Source organism: Pipistrellus kuhlii, unplaced genomic scaffold (assembly GCF_014108245.1).
Source record: "Pipistrellus kuhlii isolate mPipKuh1 unplaced genomic scaffold, mPipKuh1.p scaffold_m20_p_10, whole genome shotgun sequence".
Lineage (NCBI taxonomy): Eukaryota > Metazoa > Chordata > Mammalia > Chiroptera > Vespertilionidae > Pipistrellus > Pipistrellus kuhlii.
In genome coordinates this window covers 31,439,673-31,461,685 of record NW_023425405.1, presented here as the reverse complement: position 1 = coordinate 31,461,685, position 22,013 = coordinate 31,439,673, and the positions used below count along the sequence as shown (strand labels likewise).

Sequence of the window (22,013 nt, the reverse complement as noted above, 5' to 3'; positions counted from 1 at the left end):
ACACTCACTTCTTATTTTTAAATTTTAGTTTTTCTCTTTTAAGATACCAAGAAAGAAACATTCAAATGGTCTTCTCTAATGTTTTGTGATAATAAGCTCTGAAAATGAGACAATGACTCACTTTTAAAACTACTATGATCTAGCCAAATGGTATAATATTGGGTAACATAGTTCCTCCTTATCATATAAAGATAAGTTGACCCATATTTCAGAATTGTTATCTTAGCAACAGAGATATTCTAAACTAGAGGCCTGGTGCACAGATTCATGCTCTGTGGGGTGCCTTGGCATGGCCTGTGGGGATTGGGCCGAAACTGGCATTCCAGCACTGGCCTTCCACTCCTGCCTGCTGGTCCCCCTCATCCGGGCTCTGGTCCAACTCATCTGGACCCCGCTGTGCCTGACACAGGCTCATGCCCTCAGTCCTGATTGGGAAAGGCTTGTGCCACAGCAGCGGTTCTCCCCAGCCATGAGCCCTTTGTCTGGTGACCATTGTCAGCCGAGTGGAGCTCCTGTGGGATCACACTGACCATCAAGGGGCAGTTCCTGCATTGAGCATCTTCCCCCTGGTGGTCAGTGTGTGTAATTCATTGGTTTGCTTGCTTAGGCATATATACATACATACATATATATATATATATATATATATATATATATATATATATATATATATTCAGACATTATAGTCAGTTGCAGATATTAAGATTGTATAGTACCAACTCAACCTGGAAGCAAAAGAAAAAATACCTGGCTTGGACAACAGAATTAATTGTGCTACTATGCTATAATTATCATGAAGGGAATAATTTAAAAGCTTGCTTCAATTACCAGATATTTGACAGAACAGGTGAATTTTAATTTAAAAAAAAGTTTTCAATACCATTTATGCAGAGTAAAGTGAGACTATTTCAACGGTGATAAAATATGTTCTTTAATAATTTCTAATCATAGCTCATTCGGTAAAACATAATTATCCATCGCTAAGTCAACCAGAATTTTTACTATGCAGTGTCTTCATCTATGTGGTAGACAACAATTCCTCTCACCTCCATATCCATGTTCTAATCACAGGAACCTGGGACTGATAACTGATCTGACAGAAGGGATTTTGACCATGTGATTAGCTTAAATAATTTTGAGAGGGGAGGTGACCCAGGTTTATCTGGGTGAACCCTAAATGTAATCATAAGCATCCTTATAAGAGGGGGGCAGAGCCAGATTTGTCTGTAGTCAGGAGAAAGGAATGTGCCCACAGAAGTCGAGACTGACATGATGAAGCCAGATGCCAGGAAAGTCAGCAGTCTAGAAAAGTGGAATACGCTAAGATGGTGTTTCCCCTGGAGCCTCCAGAAGAAACAAGCCAGGTGGACATCTTGATTTTAATCCCTTTAGACTTATTTTTGACTTCTGATCTCCAGAATAATAGGATAAATTTGTGTTGTAGCCAATGAATTTATGGTGATATGTTACAGCATCTATAGGGAACTAATACTGGCATACCTCAGAGAGATTGCAGGTTCCATTCCAGACCACCGTAATAAAGCCAGTATCTCAATAAAGCCAGATGTAATCTTTTTGCTGTTGGAGTGTCCTGCCTTCCGTTTGTTAAGAAATGCAACACCTGTGAAGTACAACAAAGCGAAGCCCAATAAAACGAGGCATGCCTACACAATCTGTAAAAGCTTTAATTAAATCATCTCAAGGTCCTCTATGATTTGAGAAAACTGCTCTGCACTGTTAGCCTTATGAATTTTTTATCTTAAGCTTTTTTAATAGGCATAACAAGATTAAAATATTTTTTCATTAACTATTTGGGATGTAACGGTCTTTGATATAATTAGTCTGTCGGATATTAGCAGGTCATCAATAAGAGGCAGCAAACACTAGGGGAGATATTTCTTTTTTATTTACTCTTACTAAGTTGGAGGAAAATGTTATATTACTGATTTTTATGTTTGAGTAGCCAATTCCCTTAGAAATTCAGAACACAAAATCTTACAGAAATCAGCTGCCAGATTTATTAATCTATCTGAAAATAAAAATACAACCAAACAAAATTAGAATAAGAACAGAACTTAAAAATAAAATTTTTAGATTCATTCCCCCAAAAGTTCATAATGCAATGTTTTAAATCCTTCTGTATTAGAAATATCTTCAATGTTGGCCAATTACTTATTTCATTCAGTGAGTCACTACCTTAAACAGCAAAATATATAGTTTATCCTTAAATAGTATATAATTACAACCAATTTTTCCATTGATTCCTTAAGATAACTCATAGCCCAATCCTCCCTACTGGCAAACTATAGAATTTTAAGAAGAAAAAAAAAAAGAAAAAGAAATAGAGAAAATAAAAGAAACAATCCTCAATACCATTTTCATTTACATCATATTTTAAAGATCCACTTTCAATTTCTCCAAATATGTCAATTCTCTTTCCAATAAAACTTTAGCTGAATATTTTAAAATCTGTTTTTTATTAAATGGCCACATGAGCATGGCAGGGAGGAGAGAGGGTTTTGATTTTTAAGGCATACTTATTAGCCCACAATTGGGTCTAATGATATAGAATGTATGTGTAGAATAATCACAGGTTACATACATATGTTGAAATTAGAAGTTTTTGTAGGAATACGTGTAAATAATATTGATTCAGAGATGTGTGGGAAAATGGGTAGCCAGGAGATTTTATCTTTACCAATCTTTCCTGTGCTTGGTAAAATGCTTTTAGAGGTTGATTTCAGATTTGTGTGTAAGAATTTTTTTTTTTTTTTAACATTTTGATATAGACTCTAAAAATGTTCCTCTGGGATATGAGTGGATTGAACAAAATTTACATTTCTTGCCTGAATTGTTTAGCAAGCTATTCAGAGATGATATAAAACCATTTACTTATGGTTTTTTCAAGGAGAATGGTACAACACAACCTGCTTTAAATATTTTCTCCAAATGCAGAAACAAAAACAAAGCAAAAAATCTTTGGAACTTTAAATCTTTAAATCTTCTTTCAAATAATCCAATCACATTTACACAAGTGTCCAAAACAAGAGGAGGGACAGATATCAGTGCCAGCACTATGTCACACAGCAACTTCCTCAGATACTTTTTGACAGTTTGCAAATCATTTTCCATTTCACCAAAGTTACAAAAGTTTCCACAGTTTCCCTTAGCAAGCTGAAGCTTACTCTTCATTTGTCAATGTGCATAAAAGTGGCTTATAGCATAGCATGGTGTAAGCCATTTTTTTTAAGCAATAAATGGTTTGAGTCATCTATTTTGTCCTGAAATGCTATCTGTAGTTAACTGCATTGCTTATAAATGGTCATAGTAAATTCAGCATGAAAGATAATATTACAGAAAAGACAGCAGCAGAAGCATTAGCATTATCTAATATTTATATATGTTATCAACATAACACAGCAGTAAAAGGTTTAAATGCATATCCATGGGTACCATCTCTAAAAATTACTATAGTACCTATGTAGTGTACTGGATATTTTTCTTAAGGAGTGCCTGCCGTACCTAGAACAGCATAATATGTGATTTAGTACAGTTAATTCTTACGGATTAAATAATGTTTCCATGTACTAAAATAAATGAAAAGACAGATTTTTTTTTCCTTTTTTTTTTTTTTTTTGCTTCATTGTGATCCCAGATTTAACATTTAAATGAAAGTCCCAAGGTCCATGATGGATCATTATTTAACTGAAGTGGGCTTCAAAACATTGGAACAACAGTCTGACTCGTACCTAAATAGCAAGGTGGCACCAGATACATGTAATGCTACTGGCCTGTGACTCAGTTCGGAGCCAGAGTCCAAAGTTGTGTCTCTCATTGACAGTCACGGTGATGACTCAACTGCAGAGAGATTACCCATTTTGTGGTCACCCTCTGGGTGTCCAATATAAAGCAAAAACAAAACAATAAACAGCAAATGCAATCTCTAAATACCTTTCTACAAGAGGTGCAAATACAGTCATTGCTAACATTAAACGGCCACTTACAGTAGATTTTTTTTGTATACCTTGCAGAGACTCAGAAATGGTAGGGGAGGATGCCCTAGGCAGATGGTCTCCATGTGGATATTTACACAGTGTGAATTAACTGTACCATAGATACCCAGAGAACACAAACATTTCCTTACGTTGTTATGAAATCAGATGGACATGATATAGGTTCCTCATACTTAAAACCTGTAGGACCCCCTCCCAAGCCGGAGTAAAAAGGAATTCCCCACTCCCCCCGCCCACCCCTTCACCCTCTATCTTCCTGTTACACACAACAAGTGTTTAGATCACTCCCACCCACCCACAAATAAAGTGCGCAGTCCATGGCAGACCATAGTAGAACAATGCAACAGGAAAAGCCCCTCTGTGTGTATTATTATTATTCAAAAATAAAATACAAACAAGGAAAATCCAACCAAGACTGGAGAGAATGCAGAGATTCTCAGCCTCTTCCAGAGAGGGGGCCGTGGGAGAGGGCCCCGCCGACTGTCCCGTGTGTTCCTAGTACACGTAGCCTTCGCTGTAGGGGTGGGGGTTGCAGCAGCCCCCCTCGGGCATGTAGGCCATGCTCTCGTCGAAGTGGGACAGGGGCACGGTGTCCTCCTCGTTGATGTGGCGCTCCATGTCCGTCTTGAGCAGTGGGCGCTGGTTGTCTGGGAAGGCCATGGAGAAGAGGGCCTCTGGATCACACACAAATTTGTAGACGTATCTCTCGCCGGCCACCTGGGGACAGCAGGGAAGAGAGAACACCCATCCTTATGTACCAGATAGGAGCCAGATTTCCTGTGGTGACTGCACAATATTTACAAATAACGAATTTCTGTGCTGTATGCCTGGGACTAATATAGTGTTCAATGTCTATTATACCTCAATAAACACACACACACACACACACACACACACACACACACACACACACACACACCTTCACTATCCCAGATGGCGGACAGGGAAGGAAAAGAAACATGGCTTCATCCATCAGAATGAATGTATAACAAAAGAAAAAGCCATCCAGCATTAGTAGATACACCTTAAAGTCCCAAAAGAAGTTTTTACTTTGTGGAATAAATTATAGTTTGACCAGAAGAAATGCAAGGTGTTGACCCTGAATAATATTTGCATTTATTCCAGATATATACATAGAAAGCTGAGCTGGTTGTAATATAAAGGTAAACTTATATTGTCATTTGGAGGTTAAAAAAAAAATCAATGATTTCATGCAGGCATCTCACGATTTGTTTTTCTATTTTAAAGAGTAATATCTCTACTTGTAACTTCACTGGACCTTGAGGGTGAAATGTCTCCCTCTTAATACTACATTTGTGAAACTGCAGAGAAAGTAAACTTCCAAACCTAAGAAAAATGTGTTGTATTTCTAATAAGACTAGACTAGTGATTCACTCATTCACAGGGTGAACTGTGGGCTGTTGTTTTTGTTTTTTTGGTTTGTTTTTCCCCTGCTGTGTATTCTCATTGAAAAAGACAAAAAAGAAAAAAGAAAAAAAGACACATAGCCTTATTTAAATGAAAGATGGATCAGGAGGGCAGCATTATCCTGGTGCATCACTTTAAAAAATGAAGGCGAGATGCATTAAACAGAAGTTAAGGATGTGTGTAAAGTGTCAGATTGAAGTAGGAGGTGCAAAAAAGTGAAAGGAATTTCAAATACACAATGCATGCGGAGGAAATGAGAGCAAGAAATGTGACAGCTGCCTGAAATAAAGGAGCCGCATAATTTGTAGAGAATGAAATGTCCCAAACTTAAATTCTGAAGAATGATGCTTCTCTGGGAAATTATAAACAATTGAGGGAAACAAATACAGCCCTCCACCTCCCGCCGCTGTTAATCAAGAATGCTGGGGTTCTCAAAACCAGGGTGACGGGTGGTGTAGAGATCAGTACAATTCATTATATGAACTTTGGGAGTAACTTTCGGTGGGTGGATCCAGAGTTCAGTCATTTTCAAAAAGTGAAAAGTAATCACCTCTGGGTTCCTATGCTCCAAAAAGGCACTGCTGGTTGCCCTGTGAGCTGGGGAACGGTGAGTTCATGGTTTATGAACTATCTGTATGTTTGGAAAGAAAGAACTAACTACCAAAGAGACATACTATTCTGGACCCAGATTTAGAATACTTTTGCCCTGTTTTATTTTGCCCTGTAAGGACAAACCATTTAGAGAATTCTAATAACCTGAATATGCTTAGGTTTGAAAAGGGTCAGTGCTCCATTTGTATGAATTTGGATACATTACTTAAACGGGCGCTCAGCTCCCCCTGTCTGGGTGTAAGTGGAGAAGTCAGTTGTTAGTAAGATTGAGATGGAGGTCTCTGGTACCCTGCAAAGCAAACCGAGGGGCCTGGCATAAACTTACTCACTTTGGTCCTTTATAAAATGGAAATTAGGCTCATAAAGGTGAAACTGTAAAATTACCATAAAAACAAAAATGGGCAATATCAGAAACAAAGCTAATATACTAAGTCCTAGCTTTTCTTTTCTTTTTTTTCTTTGTTTTTCTTTTTCAAAGCCTTTTGAGTAAAAAAATAAATAAATATTGTAAAATAGATGGCTTTCATATCTTAGAACGTTTTATCACCTGCTTTGTTTCGTTTGGGGCCGTGGAGAAAAAGCTCTCTGCTTTTTGGCTACTAGAGCTTTTCTATCCGACCTGTTGCTATTGGTTATAATTAGAAATAACATAAATCAATGTGGGGAATTAAACCTGTATAACATGCAATCAAGATTATAAAATCTTTACTCACTGCTCCTTCTAGTTTTTTTGTTTTGTTTTGTTTTTTTAATAAATATTTCTAGGGCTAGTACTATATCTATCGATATTAGACTGCCTGGATGAATAAATATGAACATGGAAGTGGTTATAACAGCAATAAGGTTATGTTTAAACACCTTTGAGAATATTTAAGACCAGGCGTCACAGCCTGTCAAATACTGTGTCTAAAAGCTGAGGTGTGATTCGAGATCTTAACAATATGTTTGGCTCTCTGTGAATGCTCCCTTTAAGGAGCAGCATAGGGATCAAGACACAAAACCCAGATATGCCCTGGGCCACACCAGCTTCCGGGTGTGAGATGCATTCAGAGCTCCATTTGTTGACAACTTTTATTGTGCCAGAAACAATGCCAGTCTCTCAGGTCATTAATTTTCATTTAAAAACTGCACCGAGTTTCTGAGGTAAGAGTGCACCATTTGGTAGGAGAACCTAGCAAACCTAGATCATGACTGCATTTTCCTTTACTGCCCAGGCTAAGCACCTACTGTGCAGCCCCCCACATGTGCAGGAATTGGGAGATGGTGATGAAAATGAAAGGAATGGGATGCATGTGAAAGGATGTGGCTGCAAATGAGAGTGGTGAGTGAAAGGCAGGAATTAAAAAGGAACTGAGGGTTGTGATAGAATAGAAGGAACAGGTAGTAAATGGTTATACATTCTGAAGGTGAGAGTCAGGGACAGAGGAAACAACTGAGAATCTAATTCAATCTTATCTTTTAAGAATCTTGGAAGTTTAACTTCTAAGCTGACACACTCTGGAGCCCTGACTTTCTTTAGTCCGGGAAACTCCAGGATGCTGTTCCCCTCTCTTCTAGTACGTTTCTTGTAGCAACTGGTCTAGCTTTTCGTGGCATAACTACGGTGATATAAACGTATGCCACAATCCTATCTAATAAAGAGAGAATATGCTAATTGACTGCCACACCCTCACAAAGCTGGCAGTGCCCACAGCCAATAAGGAGGGAATATGATAATTGACTGCCACACCCTCAAAGATGGTGGTGCCACAGCCACAAGATGGCGGTGCCCAGTCCCCTCAGCCCTGCTGGGGCAGCAGGCGGGTGGTACGGCTGAGCCTGCCCCCAGGCGAGTCTAGCTGCTCCACATGCCTGCCTCCAGGGTCCCCAAGTCCCCTGAGCTACCCAGCCCCCAGGGCCAGCCCAAGGTTCAGGTAACCAGGGCCAGCCGAGGTTTGCACTACTAGCAGTGGCAGCAGCAGTTGTGATGGGGGTGTTGGCATCCTCTGATCACCAGGTCGCCTCCTGCCCCTGAGGGCTCCCAGACTATGAGAGGGGGTAGACAGGCAGAGGAACCCCCCATCCAGTGCATCAATTTTCATGCTCCGGCCTCTAGTCTGTAATAAATAACTATATCCCTGTCCTCCCAAAGCATGCATAATAAAACTACAATGTTTACAATGGATAAATTATAAAACTTAGTTCAGTAAAGATAATTAAATTGAATACACATGTGAGGCTGAAAATGTAATAGCAGCAAATATCCAAATATTTTATCTTTATTTGCTCATGTACTCATTTCCTTCTTCAAAAATTGTATATCATGTTCTAAATGTAATTTTTTTGTTTTATCTCATTCTTTTTAAAAAAGCTACTTTCGAAACTCATTTGAAATAAAATAAATTTAACTTAATTCTACCAATAAAGTAAGATCAAATACTTATTTTTAATAAATGTTTTAGAATGCTAAGCTGCCTGATAATGAAAGCAGGCCGAAGTTTTAGGAAAGAAAAAAATGTTTTTCAGAACGAGAATAAGAAGTATCCTGAATGCTTTAAGAATCAGAATAAGGAATAAAAGTGAGAATTGGGTAGTGTTAGAATCTAAAAGCAAGGGAATTCAAATTTATATAATTCTTGAGACTGTAGAACATCATCAACTTCTCGGGATGTATACATGCAATATTAGTATGGAAACAACCTTTTTACTAAACACAGTGAAATAGAAACTTCCAGAAAACCTACCGTATTTTCCGGCGTATAAGACAACCCCCTAATTTTACAGCTAAAACATAGGTTTAGGCCTATATTCGCTGTATAAGACTACCCCCCACTTCCGAGGCAACACCAGTTCTTTAATAGACCGCCTCCCTGACTCTGGCCAATCTGAGCAGGCTTTTTACTAGAACACTATACATGTTCTATACCCAAAGCTACACTGTGTTCTAGTAAAAAGCCTGCTCAGATTGGCCAGAGTCAGAGAGGCGGTCTATTAAAAAAAGAACTGGTGTTGCCTCGGAAGTGGGGGGTAGTCTTATACAGCGAATATAGGCCTAAACCTATGTTTTAGCTGTAAAATTAGGGGGTCGTCTTATACGCCGGAAAACACGGTACTATTTTCTACATGATAATATTACATATTTGTCTATGATGCCCATACATTTATACACAGAAATTCTTATAATACCAAAACCAAGAACTATGCATATGGTAAAGTGAGTGTAAACCCTGCTTTAGCAACACAATAACATGTGGCTTTTAAAGTGTGACACGCACATTTATGTGCAATGTTTCAATGCATCCTAATGTATTGACGACTCACCTTTTGCATGATACCTTTCTCATAATAATAGCGGAGCGAACGGCTAAGTTTATCATAGTTCATAGCTGGCCTGTTTTTCTGAATGCCCCAACGCCGGGCCACCTGCCACCAAAGACAGAATTGCATTGTAGTGTTAGATATTAAATTATCAAAATATTTCACTGAAAACATAAATAATTCATTAATGACTTCCAACTCCTCCAAAACACATACAAATGAAAGAGGCAAAAGCCACCGTCAGCTGCATTTCCTGTGTCCTGGTTTGCTTTTTAAACCAGGCGTGCAGTAATCCCGAGACATCACAATAGAATGCTTTGTCACCATTGTTTTGGATACAAAATTAAATGGAAAAATGGGAATGTGTTTACAACGGGAATGAACAGGCCGCAATTCACCAAAATGAGGCAAGTTTCCCAACCTGAGAGACAGTGTGGGGTTTTTTCTTCCTTCTTTGCTTTCAGATAAACACGATAGATTAGGAGCAGCTTAGGGATCTCTTTGTGAGGGTGTCTTCTGAGGTTATGATACACCAAAGGAAAAAAGATATCCTAGGATCAAAAGATAGCCTACTCTTTTTAAAGAAACAAGAATGAACAAGTGGCACTGTGTGGATAGCAGAGGAGAAACAGAACACAAATTAATAATCTGGACGGGCAGTCATTTTTATTTCCCTGAAGCAGCATCACAATAAAATGGTGGCCAGTACTAAATGGAGAATGACACATTCATTCAGAGAACAGTAATTGGATGCTCAAAATGAAAAGGAAGTGGAAAAGGTCAGCATGTATATGGGTTCACAAACGAAAATCTCTAAAGCAGAATGTCCACTGTGTTGTTCAGTGAAAAATCCGTAGCTTTGGAGGAGCAACTTATCCGGCAAAGACAGTCTGCAGTGGAGCTTTAAGAAAACCCCCTTCCTCAGTGTATATGCATCCCCCAGCGCACCCCCACCCGGGGCTAGCTGAAGCCTGATACAGAACAGCACCGGCAAAGTCACAGTCACATTAATTTCCACTGTTTACTAGTCTGAGCAGAAGCTACTGCTGCCATTCCTACTTGACCAACCCCAAAGGAGTGTTATGTAATGGGGACACAGTTTTCTTTCCTGGCCATGAAATTCCAAATTGTTGCCATGTCACATATACGTACTAAAATACAACACTAATCTAGAGAGATCGTTCCGTCTCTGCACTGTATTAGATTAACCGTTCTACAGGTTTGTTTTTTCTTCCTTTCTTTTCTTTTAAAAATACTGTTCTTTGCTAATTTCTCTCCCACCAATTTATATCCCCTGAGGAAGACAGGATATAATCTAGTCGCACGCATCAGTATATTTTTTAAGGCCCAGGAATGTGGTGTTACAGGGACAGGATTAAATATCCAAGCAGACAGTCACAGTGGCAGGTACAGCTGAATTTTCCAAAGAGAAATTTTATATCGATGTAAATGTTCTGAGCAATAGTCCAATGGGAAGGTGTCAATAAGAAATTAAAGCAATACTTTCTAGCCGAAACCGGTTTGGCTCAGTGGTAGAGCGTCGGTCTGCGGACTGAAGGGTCCCAGGTTCCATTCCGGTCAAGGCCATGTACACTGGTTGCGGGCACATCCCCGGTAGGGGGTGTGCAAGAGGCAGCTGGTCGATGTTTCTCTCTCATCGACATTTCTAGCTCTCTATCTCTCTCCCTTCTTCTCTGTAAAAAACCAATAAAATATATTTAAAAAAAGAAATTAAAGCAATACTTTCTAAACAGAATGTGTTTTAAGAACGTAACAGTGGGCATCTGTATTTTTTAATGGTCAAGGCAACTCGACTGCATGCGAATCTGGACGAGATGTGAAAATAAAGTACTAATATCTCCTTAAATTAAACTAAAATTTCTGGATATTTATTTATTGATCAATGATTCCTTCCTAGAATTCAGCAGAAAGTAAAATAGTTGTAGCAACAAACTAAGACAACATTATGGAAGTCTCCGGGAAAGGAAGATTATTTTGTTCTTATTAATCCTCACCTGAAGATATCACCTCCCCCATCCCCATTGATTTTCAGAGAGTGGAAGGGAGGGAGAGAGACAAAGAGAGAGAGAAACATGGATGTGAGAGAGAGACCCATCAATTGGTTGCCATCTGCACAGGCCTGCCTGGCTGGGGATCCAGGCAGGTATTCAGCCTGCAACTGAGGTATGTGTCTATGACTGGAATCAAACCCAAGAGCCTTCAGTCCAAGTACAGACACTCTAACCACTGAGCTAAACCAACTAGGGTAAAGATGACCTTTTTTTTTTTAATGCTATAAACAGAGTTTAATTTTTAGGATACCCATTAAGTCTCAGCACTGTGGCATTAGTAAGCCACATTCGTCATATAGTTGAGGGAAACAGGACATATCAATATGCTTAAGATACAAACAAGTTCTAGAAGCCTACTGTACAACATAGTGCCTAAGGTTAATACTGTACTGGCATATAAAAATATGGTTAAGAGGGTAGATCCCATGTTAAAGTATTCTTACCACAATAAGTCATCCCCAGGATGGCTTAGACCACCCACCAACTAAGAAAGTCCATTCAGCACTGACACATGACCCCTCCCCAATACCACTAAAAGCCAAGGCACTATTTTCAACAGGATGTGGGGAGCAATAATTGCAGTAACTTCCTTATTCATCTTCCAATGAAAACTGGCTGGTAGTGGGGAGAGTGAAAAAACAATGGCACGGTAGCATGAACTTACTGTCAAAAGAAATAAATAGGAAAATGTAATGTAATGTAATGATGTGTAAGTTCCAGTGTTATTCAATTTCTCTTAAAAATCATGCTTGGATATGCAACACTAAGAAATAGAAGCCACAGGGCATGGCTCCCGGACTTCTTGGTGACTCTTCCACCTCAACAAAATGTCTACTCTGAGTCCTACGGATGCTTTCCTGTGCTCAGTCCAATGGAAGTGAAAACTAATATCTCATCACCTCAAAAAGGGAGATGATAAGGATTATGTGCTTGCTAGAGTTTCCCAGACACACGGGGCAGATAACCAGTGCAGGTCTGCAGTCTCACTCAGTATCATTTTATTTTTATTTTATACTATTTTAAAAATATATATTTTTATTGACTTCAGAGAGGAAGGGAGAGGGAGAGAAAGACAGAGCCATCGATGATGAGAGAGAATCATCCATTAGCTGCCTCCTGCTCAGCCCATACTGGGAATCAAGCCCACAACCTGGGCATGTGCCCTTGACCAGAATCGAACCTGGGACTCTTTAGTCCGCAGGCCAACGCCCTATCCACTGAGCCACACCAGCTAGGGCCGGTATCCTTTTAAACTGCAAGAAGAAATACACAGAGAAATGGAACCCCTGAGTACTTCCAGCACGGATGGCTTCACAGCCATCTTTCCTAAGCGTGCCGACACAGATTGCCCCAGATCTGCTGTGTAATAAAGGGAGGAGGGTGACCACAGGCCTCGCAGGCTGAACCAATTTCACGAACACTTTCCAAAGAAATTTAAACATAAACAGTAAAGCCATGGCATGGTGGAAGCAAGTGCAAAAGTGAACAATACATCAATCAGAAATGGGATGTTTCATTTTGAACAAAGGCCTTAGGACACATTTAGGGCTTATTGCACAATTGCCATTCAGTCCCTTACTATTTGGAAATGGCCCACTAGCTTTGAATTACCCAGCCCCTGTTGACTTTATGAATCTGCCACAGACAAGGAGCCTACATGCTGGGTTGCTGTAAGGAACAGATGTAACTGTATGGCTTCCTTATATAAAAAAAACACCCACAACAACACAAAAATTCAGAATTTGATGGAACTTAATGGTCCTCTGGTCAAGTCTTCTACTTATTTGAAGCTGATTATCATAAAAGTCAACAGCTTCTGTATAAGGAAAGTAATCACTTGCCTATGAATTTGTACTTTCCTGAATGGATCAATAATTACTCACATAATTCAATAATTCTCCTAACTTAATAAATATATAGAAAGAAATTTAATAATCTGTTTCTCCTCAACTTCGTTTTAATCTCACATGGAGGGGAATAACTGATATAAATTCCTGTTGAATGTATTCACTTGTAGCATGAACCAACTCTTACATTATTAACATTGTTCCTGAGGTGAAGAACACATTACTTTAAGTGTTCTCAGTTTCAGTTTTTAGAATTCTTGTGTCATTTAAGTATATCTACATAAAAACTATTTTTTGACAAATTTAACTTTAGACACATTACAAAATTCAAATATCTAGCCCATACTAGATAATGGGCACTTTTCACATTCTGATGTTAGCCCTGTGTGTGTGTGTGTGTGAGTGTGTGGCGTGGGGGGAGAGGGGGAGGAGCAAAGATAATGTTGCCAAGCTAACACGGTAGTGTCACTACTTATGACTTGGAGTAGACTCCACTGTGCTAACCAACTCCTCTGTTTCATACTTCTCTTAATACATATTTGAATCAGATCATCTCCTAAATCTTAATGTGTGAACCTATCTCCTGACTAACAAGTTAGAGCATGTGATCTTATTAGAACTGAATATATGATATCCTACGGTATAAATTGTAAGACATATGGACGCATTAGCCTAGATTGTAGATGCCCAGTCTATATGAAACTAATCACTTTAGCTGTAAACCCAGCTGGATATCTTTATTTTTTTACCCCCTTCTGAGTGTTTAAGATGCTACAGTCAAATGATCAATCACAGAGAGGTATGTTAGCTACACGTCTTCTATTGCTTTCTTGGCTAATGTAAACCAAAGTCAGTTTTTTTAAAAATATATATATTTTTATTTATTTCAGAGAAGAAGGGAGAGAGAGATGGAAACATCAATGATGAGAGAGTATCATTGATTAGCTGCCTCCTGCACACCCCCTACTGGTGATAGGGCCTGCAACTCAGCCACATGCAATTGACCAGAATTGAATTTTGAACCCTTCAGTCCGCAGGACAATGCTCTATTGAAACTGGTTAGGGCCCAAAGTCAGTTTTAATGGTAGCAGAGCAAGCAACTTTAATTAAAAAAAAAATATCATAGAACAATCATTCCATACCGGGTCCAAACGCTATTGCTGAGTTACACTGTAGTAATAATAGTAACCTTAAGCCCAAATCTAGAGCTGGATAGAGTGGAGGGAGAATTAACTGAGAAGTTCTTCAGGAAAATACGCCATTTGTATAAGGGTGGGGAACAGCGACAGCTGAACAGTTAGTTGAATGTGTTTTGCATTTATTCATATTATCTCTATCCAGAGTCCTCTCATTTTGTTAATTTCTATGCATTATGATGAGTTTTAAACTTCATTCCTACCTTCCAGTGGCATGAGCCTGGGCCCAGCTGACTTGAAACAAATATCACCCACAATCGAAGGGAAACCATGTTCCTACCAGGCCTGTGTCTCCTAAGAAACATGTAAGGAGTGGAAATGTCCCACTGTGGCCCTTGCATGCTGCTCTCCCCCACAGCTGTCTTTCCTCCACCCCCTATTGCAGAGACTTGGGTGTCTAAATATTACTCTCCAACTCCCTTAACAAAATCAGGATGATACAAATAATAACTGCCCATCAGCAACAACAATGCCTCCTACTCAAAACTACCTGAGCCTCTCAGATATCCCCTTTCTGCCCTAAAGACCATCCAACACCCCCACTTAGATGCTCCTTTAAAGACATCCTACAGCCCCGCATTCTCGAATAAACACTTGTGCTAGTGATGCTGATTGATTTTCTGCACCATCCACACTGTAGGATGGTGTTCAACTGGAACAATCACGCCATGTGTTTTATTTTAAATGTATACTGCTTACCCCCACACTTTATAATGGGGAAGGAGTCCCTAAATTTTAAAAGTTAAAAAAAAAACCAAAAAACCACCACATATCTGGCATATTCATCACATATGTTTCTTTATATTTTAAGACCTACTACACCCACCTCTTCGGGCTCAATCAGTTTGAATTCCATGCCTCGCCCGGTCCAGGCAATGAAATGGGAATTTGAGGGGTCATCCAGAAGAGCTACCAAAAACTGCCAGAGCTGAAGGGATCCCCGCCGCTGGTAGGTGGGGCCTTCCCGGTACATTCCTGGCTCTTGCTTGATGTCTCCTAAATTAAAAAAAAGAAATTACATTTCTAGTATTAGCAACACGGCATTTGCATAAATTTACATTAAACCAGTGTTAAATGGTTAAACCACAGAAACTTTATGGATTTCTATGAAATGCGTCATCATATAATAGAGCTTTGAAATACTTAGGGGATTGAATGTAAACCACATATCTATCCAAACTTATAGACAGATGTATATAACATATAAGGGTTAAAATAACTGCCTGTAGGTGTGGAATCAACGTATGGATGTCATTTGCTTGTAAAAATTTTGTATTGCTATTTTTCCCCCCATTGATTTCTTTAAAAACCATAGCATCTAACACACTTCTTGGCTTTTATTGTTAATATCATTACTCACTGCTCTAAGCAACACTGAAGATGGAGGAATCAATTTTAAGCTTTAGGCTTTTTATTTGTAGAAATTAAATTCTGCAAACTACAATTTATAAATATCTCATTGACCTGGGCATGACAAACTTGCATATTTTAATGCAAACATGTCAAAGCAAATTTAATAGCATCTTAAACTCTGAGTTAAGTAATATGCACTTCATACAATTAGGCAAATCTCAGGGGCAATTAAGGGCATGCTGGTTACCATCAGAACATACTTCGTCCACATCTTCATACAGGCTCTAACACTTTTTGCAACTGGCAACAAATGAAAATTCTCATTTTTCTTTTTTACTTGTGTTTCACTCACTTAAATTTAGCTTGCTTCCCTTTTTCTAAAATCCAACTTAAAAATGTATACACCAGAGCTTTCAGTAAATTTATATTTTTAAGCAAGAAAGGTTTGTTACATAAGAACAATAACCAATGAAGTAAATTACAGCAATAATGTTGTTACTGTTGAAATACTTCTGGGATAAGATCAGTTGCCTTGGTTTTAGCAAAAATAATAATAAATAAATAAATAAATACAAATAAACAAAAAAATACTGATTATTTACTTGGATCTCCAGCCAACTGTCTTTAAAATATATAGAAGAGGTCACACTGAAAGTTTAATGTCTAGTGCCCCATGAGTATATCACTGTTAATGGATGAATTTCTCTCCACTAAGAAACACTTTAGAAAGAATATATTCAAGCTGATCTACTCACACTAAGTGTGAATTATAAACAGACCAAATCACAAGCTTTTTTTAAAAAAAGAAAACAACTTTCCTTTGATCAGTAAACAAAGATACACCTCTTAAAATAATTACAGAAAGAACACTACTTTAAAAACCTAAACCAAAGACAAATTATTGTCAGTAGCTGCTAAAAATCATTATGTTGTTTTGGTCTAAGCTAGGTAAAACAGGAGTGCTGCTCTCTTCATATTGATTCCATGGCAGTTTTATTCATCTGTGTCTTTTCTTTTCCTTCTGAGATTTACAAATTGTTCATGAGGGCAACTGAGCAATTATGCAGACAGAGTGAAACACTGTCAAATTTTATAATCTCTAGATTGCTTCTGCCTATAAATGTGACCGATTGCACTGGCCTGGTACAATGAAAAATAAACAACCTTTTGCTATTCTTTCTTCTTGTTTCCTACTTCCTATAAAATGTAAGACTCTTACTATCTTTCAAAAATATTTTCTACTATAAAATTGACTAATATTTAAAAGTCAAAGGGAATAATCAATATAGTTAGCTTCCCTGAACATTAATATATTGGCCTGTTAGATTATATATAATCCTGTCTATAGTTTTAGTTATTTTTCTTCCTTATATGCCCATACTGCCTACCAACATTTCTTAAAATATTAAGCTTGCTAATACTGAACAGAACTGTAAAAGGTCATTCCAAGAAGTAAAAGATTGATGCTTTGTCTCAAGGGAAAAAGTTGTATTTTAAGAATGGTGATGCTCTACGAATGGTTAAAAATAACATGGATCATGCCTCTGAGACTCAAAGTTTAAAACTAACATCTATTATAAAATAAAGCCCCAAAAAAGTGACCCCTATTAGAGTTTTCACCCCATGACCTTGAATGAACTTAACAATTTAAAGGAAGGCGAAGGAAACAGACCTTCCCAAAACTTGGCGTCCTATCCCTTTTGAGAGGCGTTAAGGGAAGCAGAAACCTTGAGAACAGAGGAGTCAACAAGCAACTAATTAGAGATGGAGAAGCAATCTGAGCATGACTTTGCTGTTTAAATAATGGCAATTAGAAACTTCTGAGAGCTACCAAGTCATTATGGCTATGATCCCCAAAGTTTGTGCAATCAGCTAATCGGTTGCCCCCTGCTCGTTTCCTGTTAGACAATCCAGGCAGGAAACATGGACACCACTCTGAAGAACCACTAAGTCAATTAACTTCAACTTATACCCAAGCTTCCTCTAGAGATGCTTGACTTCTGCCACCCTTGTCAGGAAAAGAAGATTCTATCTCACTAGCACTCCTTTCTAACATCTGGAATCTTCTGGAAGTAGTGAATGATGTTAAAAAGGTAATGCTTTCCCAACTCCCTTTCAAGCAATCACAAAGTAATGCCACTAGGAATGAACATCTTCCCAGAAAAGAAAAAAACAAAAGGAAGGACTAGCAATCACTAACCCAATGGGCAGCTATGTTGTTCCATACTGCATCTTTCCATGAACAATGAAAGGAAAGAGGCCGCATTAGTCATCAGTGCATCCACAGTAGCATGCTTTCTGTTCTGCTTTGTTAATTATGGGAGCAGCTTTCAATAAATCTCCAACAACAAGCTGCATGCGCTCAGTGGGCCAATGGAAAGCCTCCTCTTACTCTACACAGAGTCTAGCAAAAAGGGCAGTCTGGCTATATCTCTAAGGATGAGATCTCTTATGGGACAAAAGAAAAAAGCCTCTTAATGGAGACAGGAAAGAGAATTTATAAAAGGTAGAAGTTGAGCAAGAATTGAGTGCATCATAAATGATGCGCACAGACACAGGGATGCTGACTGTTTTCAAGAGAAGCTAGAGTGATCTGTAGACCTGCACTACTGAAAGCAAAACTTGAAGCACAATGAGAAACCTACCATCGAATTTCTCGGGGACAACACAGGTGTCATCATAGAACTGCCTGGGGCCCTTTTCAAACATACAGCCTGTGGGAGAAAATGACATACATTTAGTCACGATAGAAATGAAGCTCACAAAAAACTTATAGTAAAATAAAACCATGAACACCGTAAGTGAGGTAGAAAATAACTGCTATTTTTCAGCTCTGTGACCTTGGGCACATTATTTAACTCCCGTACCTTAGTTTCCTCATCTATAAAATGAGAATAATAAGCCATATACATTTTAGGTATGTTGGGAGGATTAAATGATTTAAAATATACAAGTTTAGACTAGTGTATAACACATGGTGATATATGAGAATTAGCTATTGATGTTATTGCTAAGCCAATCATAAAGTTCACATGAAAACTGGAAACCTAGGGTTTATAACATATCATCTTTCCCATATTCTTCCAAGTTTTGTTATTCAATGAAACGACAGGGAAGTTGAAATAAATGACCGATATTTGCTTTGCATGATTACACTAATGAACTAGTCCAAGAGTCTAGATATTTCCTTCCTTGGTGAAATATCTAGGCTAGTCTCTTCGAGTTTTCATCTTTAATAGCCAAGGTAGTTAAATAAAATTTTTTAGACTTTTCTTTTGTGCTATAAGTCCACACACACACAAAAAAAGGGCAAAATAAAGTGACAGCTTTTCACAATCATTTTGTCTTCCAAATATTCTTAACTGTGGACCTTTACTTAATTGTTATATTTAATCACCAGGAGGAAATGTCACATAGTCACAGTTTTATTTCTAAAATGTATTAGTCTCTATTGTGGATACATAAGATTAACAATAGTAGCAACAACAATTTCATTGCATTTGTGCAGACTTTTGTTCTCAATATTTTGGATTTACTAGCTCATTAAACTATATTTTAAACATAGGAATTTACTTCTACTAATATAATTTATATTAAACAATCAATATTAGACCAAACCTAGCAGGATACACCTGCATCATGTCACTGAAAATACATATATCATTTCTATTAAGAACCATACACCTATTTCCATAAATATTTTAACGTGAATAACATCCAGATAAAATCATATTTATTCTTTCTGTTGCCAACATCAAAGTTCTTGGCTCAAAGCTTTTCCCACCATGGTTACCAAAACACATCCACAATGAAAACTCCATCTCTAGTCCTCTTGTGTGAATTTCTGTTCTTAATAACTTGTCCAAAAAATGTAAAATCCCGGATTTTAAAAAGTAAATACTGTATTTTATTTTTAAAAGATTGATGTAGGTCTGTAAAGCAACACTGAAAATTCCTCGAAGATACATTTCAGTACAGAGCAGTAAGGCGGGGTAATCTATAAAGCACATGTTCTGTTTAAAAAGGATGTGGTTATTGGCACACACAAAAAAAAGGAACATAGAAATCCACATTTCAGCTGTTTATATGCACATGACTCATGTTCACAACCAAATGCAGGATATCATGACCTGAAAAAAAAAATCATTCTTCTACTTTAAAAAGCTATAGTTGAAAAGTAATGGTTTAGGGAACGTAAGCTATTTTCCCTGTAAAACATGACGACTAATTAAGTGACTGCATCCTTGGGACGTCTGATGATGTTGACAGGTACTTGCCAGGAATGTCAATAATGAAAAACTTAACTTCTGTTCTGCTGGGATGAGCCAGGTAGCCTTCTTGCCTCATATAGATGGAGTGGCAGCTAGGCACTTCTGAAAGAGGAAACAGCATGGGTCAGGGAGAAGTCTGGAGCTGAAACCTGCAGCTATCAATAGACACAGTGCAGATAAGAAAGGAACAGGAATTGACACGAGCCACCATGAAGGGAACTTGTCAACACAGTTAACAGTTCAGGCAGGCCACACTCAAGAAATGGGAGAAGCTTGTTGAACCAATTCCCTAGAACACATATTGGAATTCAGAGTTTTATCAACATTAATCTTGCTAAAGGCTGGCTCTACCTGCAAGTCCCTACATGATTGTAATGGTGTCCTTGAAACAGTGTTGTGAATTAAAATAAGTTTCAGGCTTTTTATGGAATAAATATATACATATATCCCATGGCGGTCAGAGCAAAATTCAACAAAACTAATTCATAGCTTATTTCATGAACACTGGGTAGAAATTACTATGACCAGATGAAATAGCTACATCTCTTAAAATTACTCCATCCCTTTAAGGTGACTGCTATTTTTTCTCCCCAGATTAAAAAAAAAAAAAAAAAGCATGACTGGCTTTTCATTTTGTTAAGCGCACAAATCATATTCAAAACCAATGAGGCTATAAAACAGAAATCCAAAAATTTATAGCAAACACTATTATTACCCAAGGACTGAAGCTTTCCTTATGTGACCAAGTTAGCTCATTACCAAACTTGATTAATGGTTAAACTTAAATCATACTATGTATTTCATATGTTAAGTAGCTTAGATAGGGAGAAAAGGAAAGAAATGTGGATTATGAGGCAGATTAAAATTCCAGGTCCTTCATTTACTACTAATTAAGCTACACACTTAAGACACACCAATTTGTGCTTGTATTTCTATAAAATAAAAGGTTGAGTCAGATGTTATCTAAACTCTACTACAGTCCCACGTTCTTTGATTCTGAATATGGAAGATCACTTACATAACCAGGGGGGATTCGGGTGAAACTAGTGCAGTTTAAACTGTAGGACCCTGTACTTCCAATTGTCTTCTGAGCCCTGAACCTAATGCTTGTATTAATATATGCAATGTCATTTTCTTTTCCTTTTCCTTTTCCAAGTAGATTCTCCAAATTTTTTAAGTTTTAGTTTTCACAAACCTGAGCCCAATGCTGCATTATATATGTAGTTTTTATAAGAAGGTATAAATATATGTGATCAAATTAATTCTATCATCTGTATGCATTACTAAAGTTTTTTAAAACAACATATATAAAAGTAAATTTAGAAAATGTACACAAAAAGTATGCTATCTATACTAATGAAAGGGTAATATGCTAATTAGACTGGGTCGATTGAGATCCTCTGGTTATCCGGTCCTCCTTCGGACAAAGCCACGTTGGCAGGGCTGAGGCAGAGGCAGTTAGGGATAATCGGGCCTGCAGAGGAGGGCATTTAGGGGTGATTAGGCCAGCAGGGGAGGGCTTAGGGGCAATCAGGGAGACAGGCAGAGAGTATAGAAGTGATCAGGCAGGCAGGCAGAGTGGTTAGGAGCAATCAGGCAGGTGGGCAGGCAGGTGGGCAGTTAGGAGTCAGTGGTCCTGGATTGTGAGAGGGTGCAGGCTAGACTGAGGGACCCCCACCTCTCCCATGCACAAATTTTGTGCACTGGGCCTCTAGTTTAATATAATAATAGGTCCTCTTTTCTACCACTTGCAGTAAGCAAATCACCTAACAAGTAATAAAGAACATTTAAATGAATTGCAATCTAAGTACTATATCTCCTTTTAACTACCCATCTATAGACTTTCCATGTGATAGATAAGTAGCACTGCGTGGCCCAAATGTCATCATTGGCCTGGAATGTTCCATTGTTAAAGCCTGATTCA

General features: G+C 38.2%; 1 protein-coding gene across 11 annotated transcripts in view; it reads right to left on the bottom strand.

Annotated features, from left to right (window-relative positions):
* Window positions 1-1,995: 1,995 nt before the first annotated feature.
* The window catches only part of ETV1 (ETS variant transcription factor 1), an 87,526-nt gene continuing 67,508 nt past the window's right edge, over window positions 1,996-22,013 (bottom strand). For 9 of the 11 annotated variants that reach the window (XM_045578235.1, XM_036429298.2, XM_036429290.2 and 6 more), the window contains 5 exons: window positions 20,123-20,191; window positions 18,464-18,532; window positions 15,292-15,461; window positions 9,354-9,455; window positions 1,996-4,730 (listed from right to left, as the gene is read on the bottom strand). In XM_045578235.1, coding sequence (XP_045434191.1) covers window positions 4,509-4,730; window positions 9,354-9,455; window positions 15,292-15,461; window positions 18,464-18,532; window positions 20,123-20,191 — 632 coding nt within the window. In that variant the 3' untranslated portion in view covers window positions 1,996-4,508. The remainder of the gene's footprint in view (window positions 4,731-9,353; window positions 9,456-15,291; window positions 15,462-18,463; window positions 18,533-20,122; window positions 20,192-22,013) is intronic. The other 2 variants (XM_036429299.2, XM_036429297.2) reach the window with 1 other exon arrangement.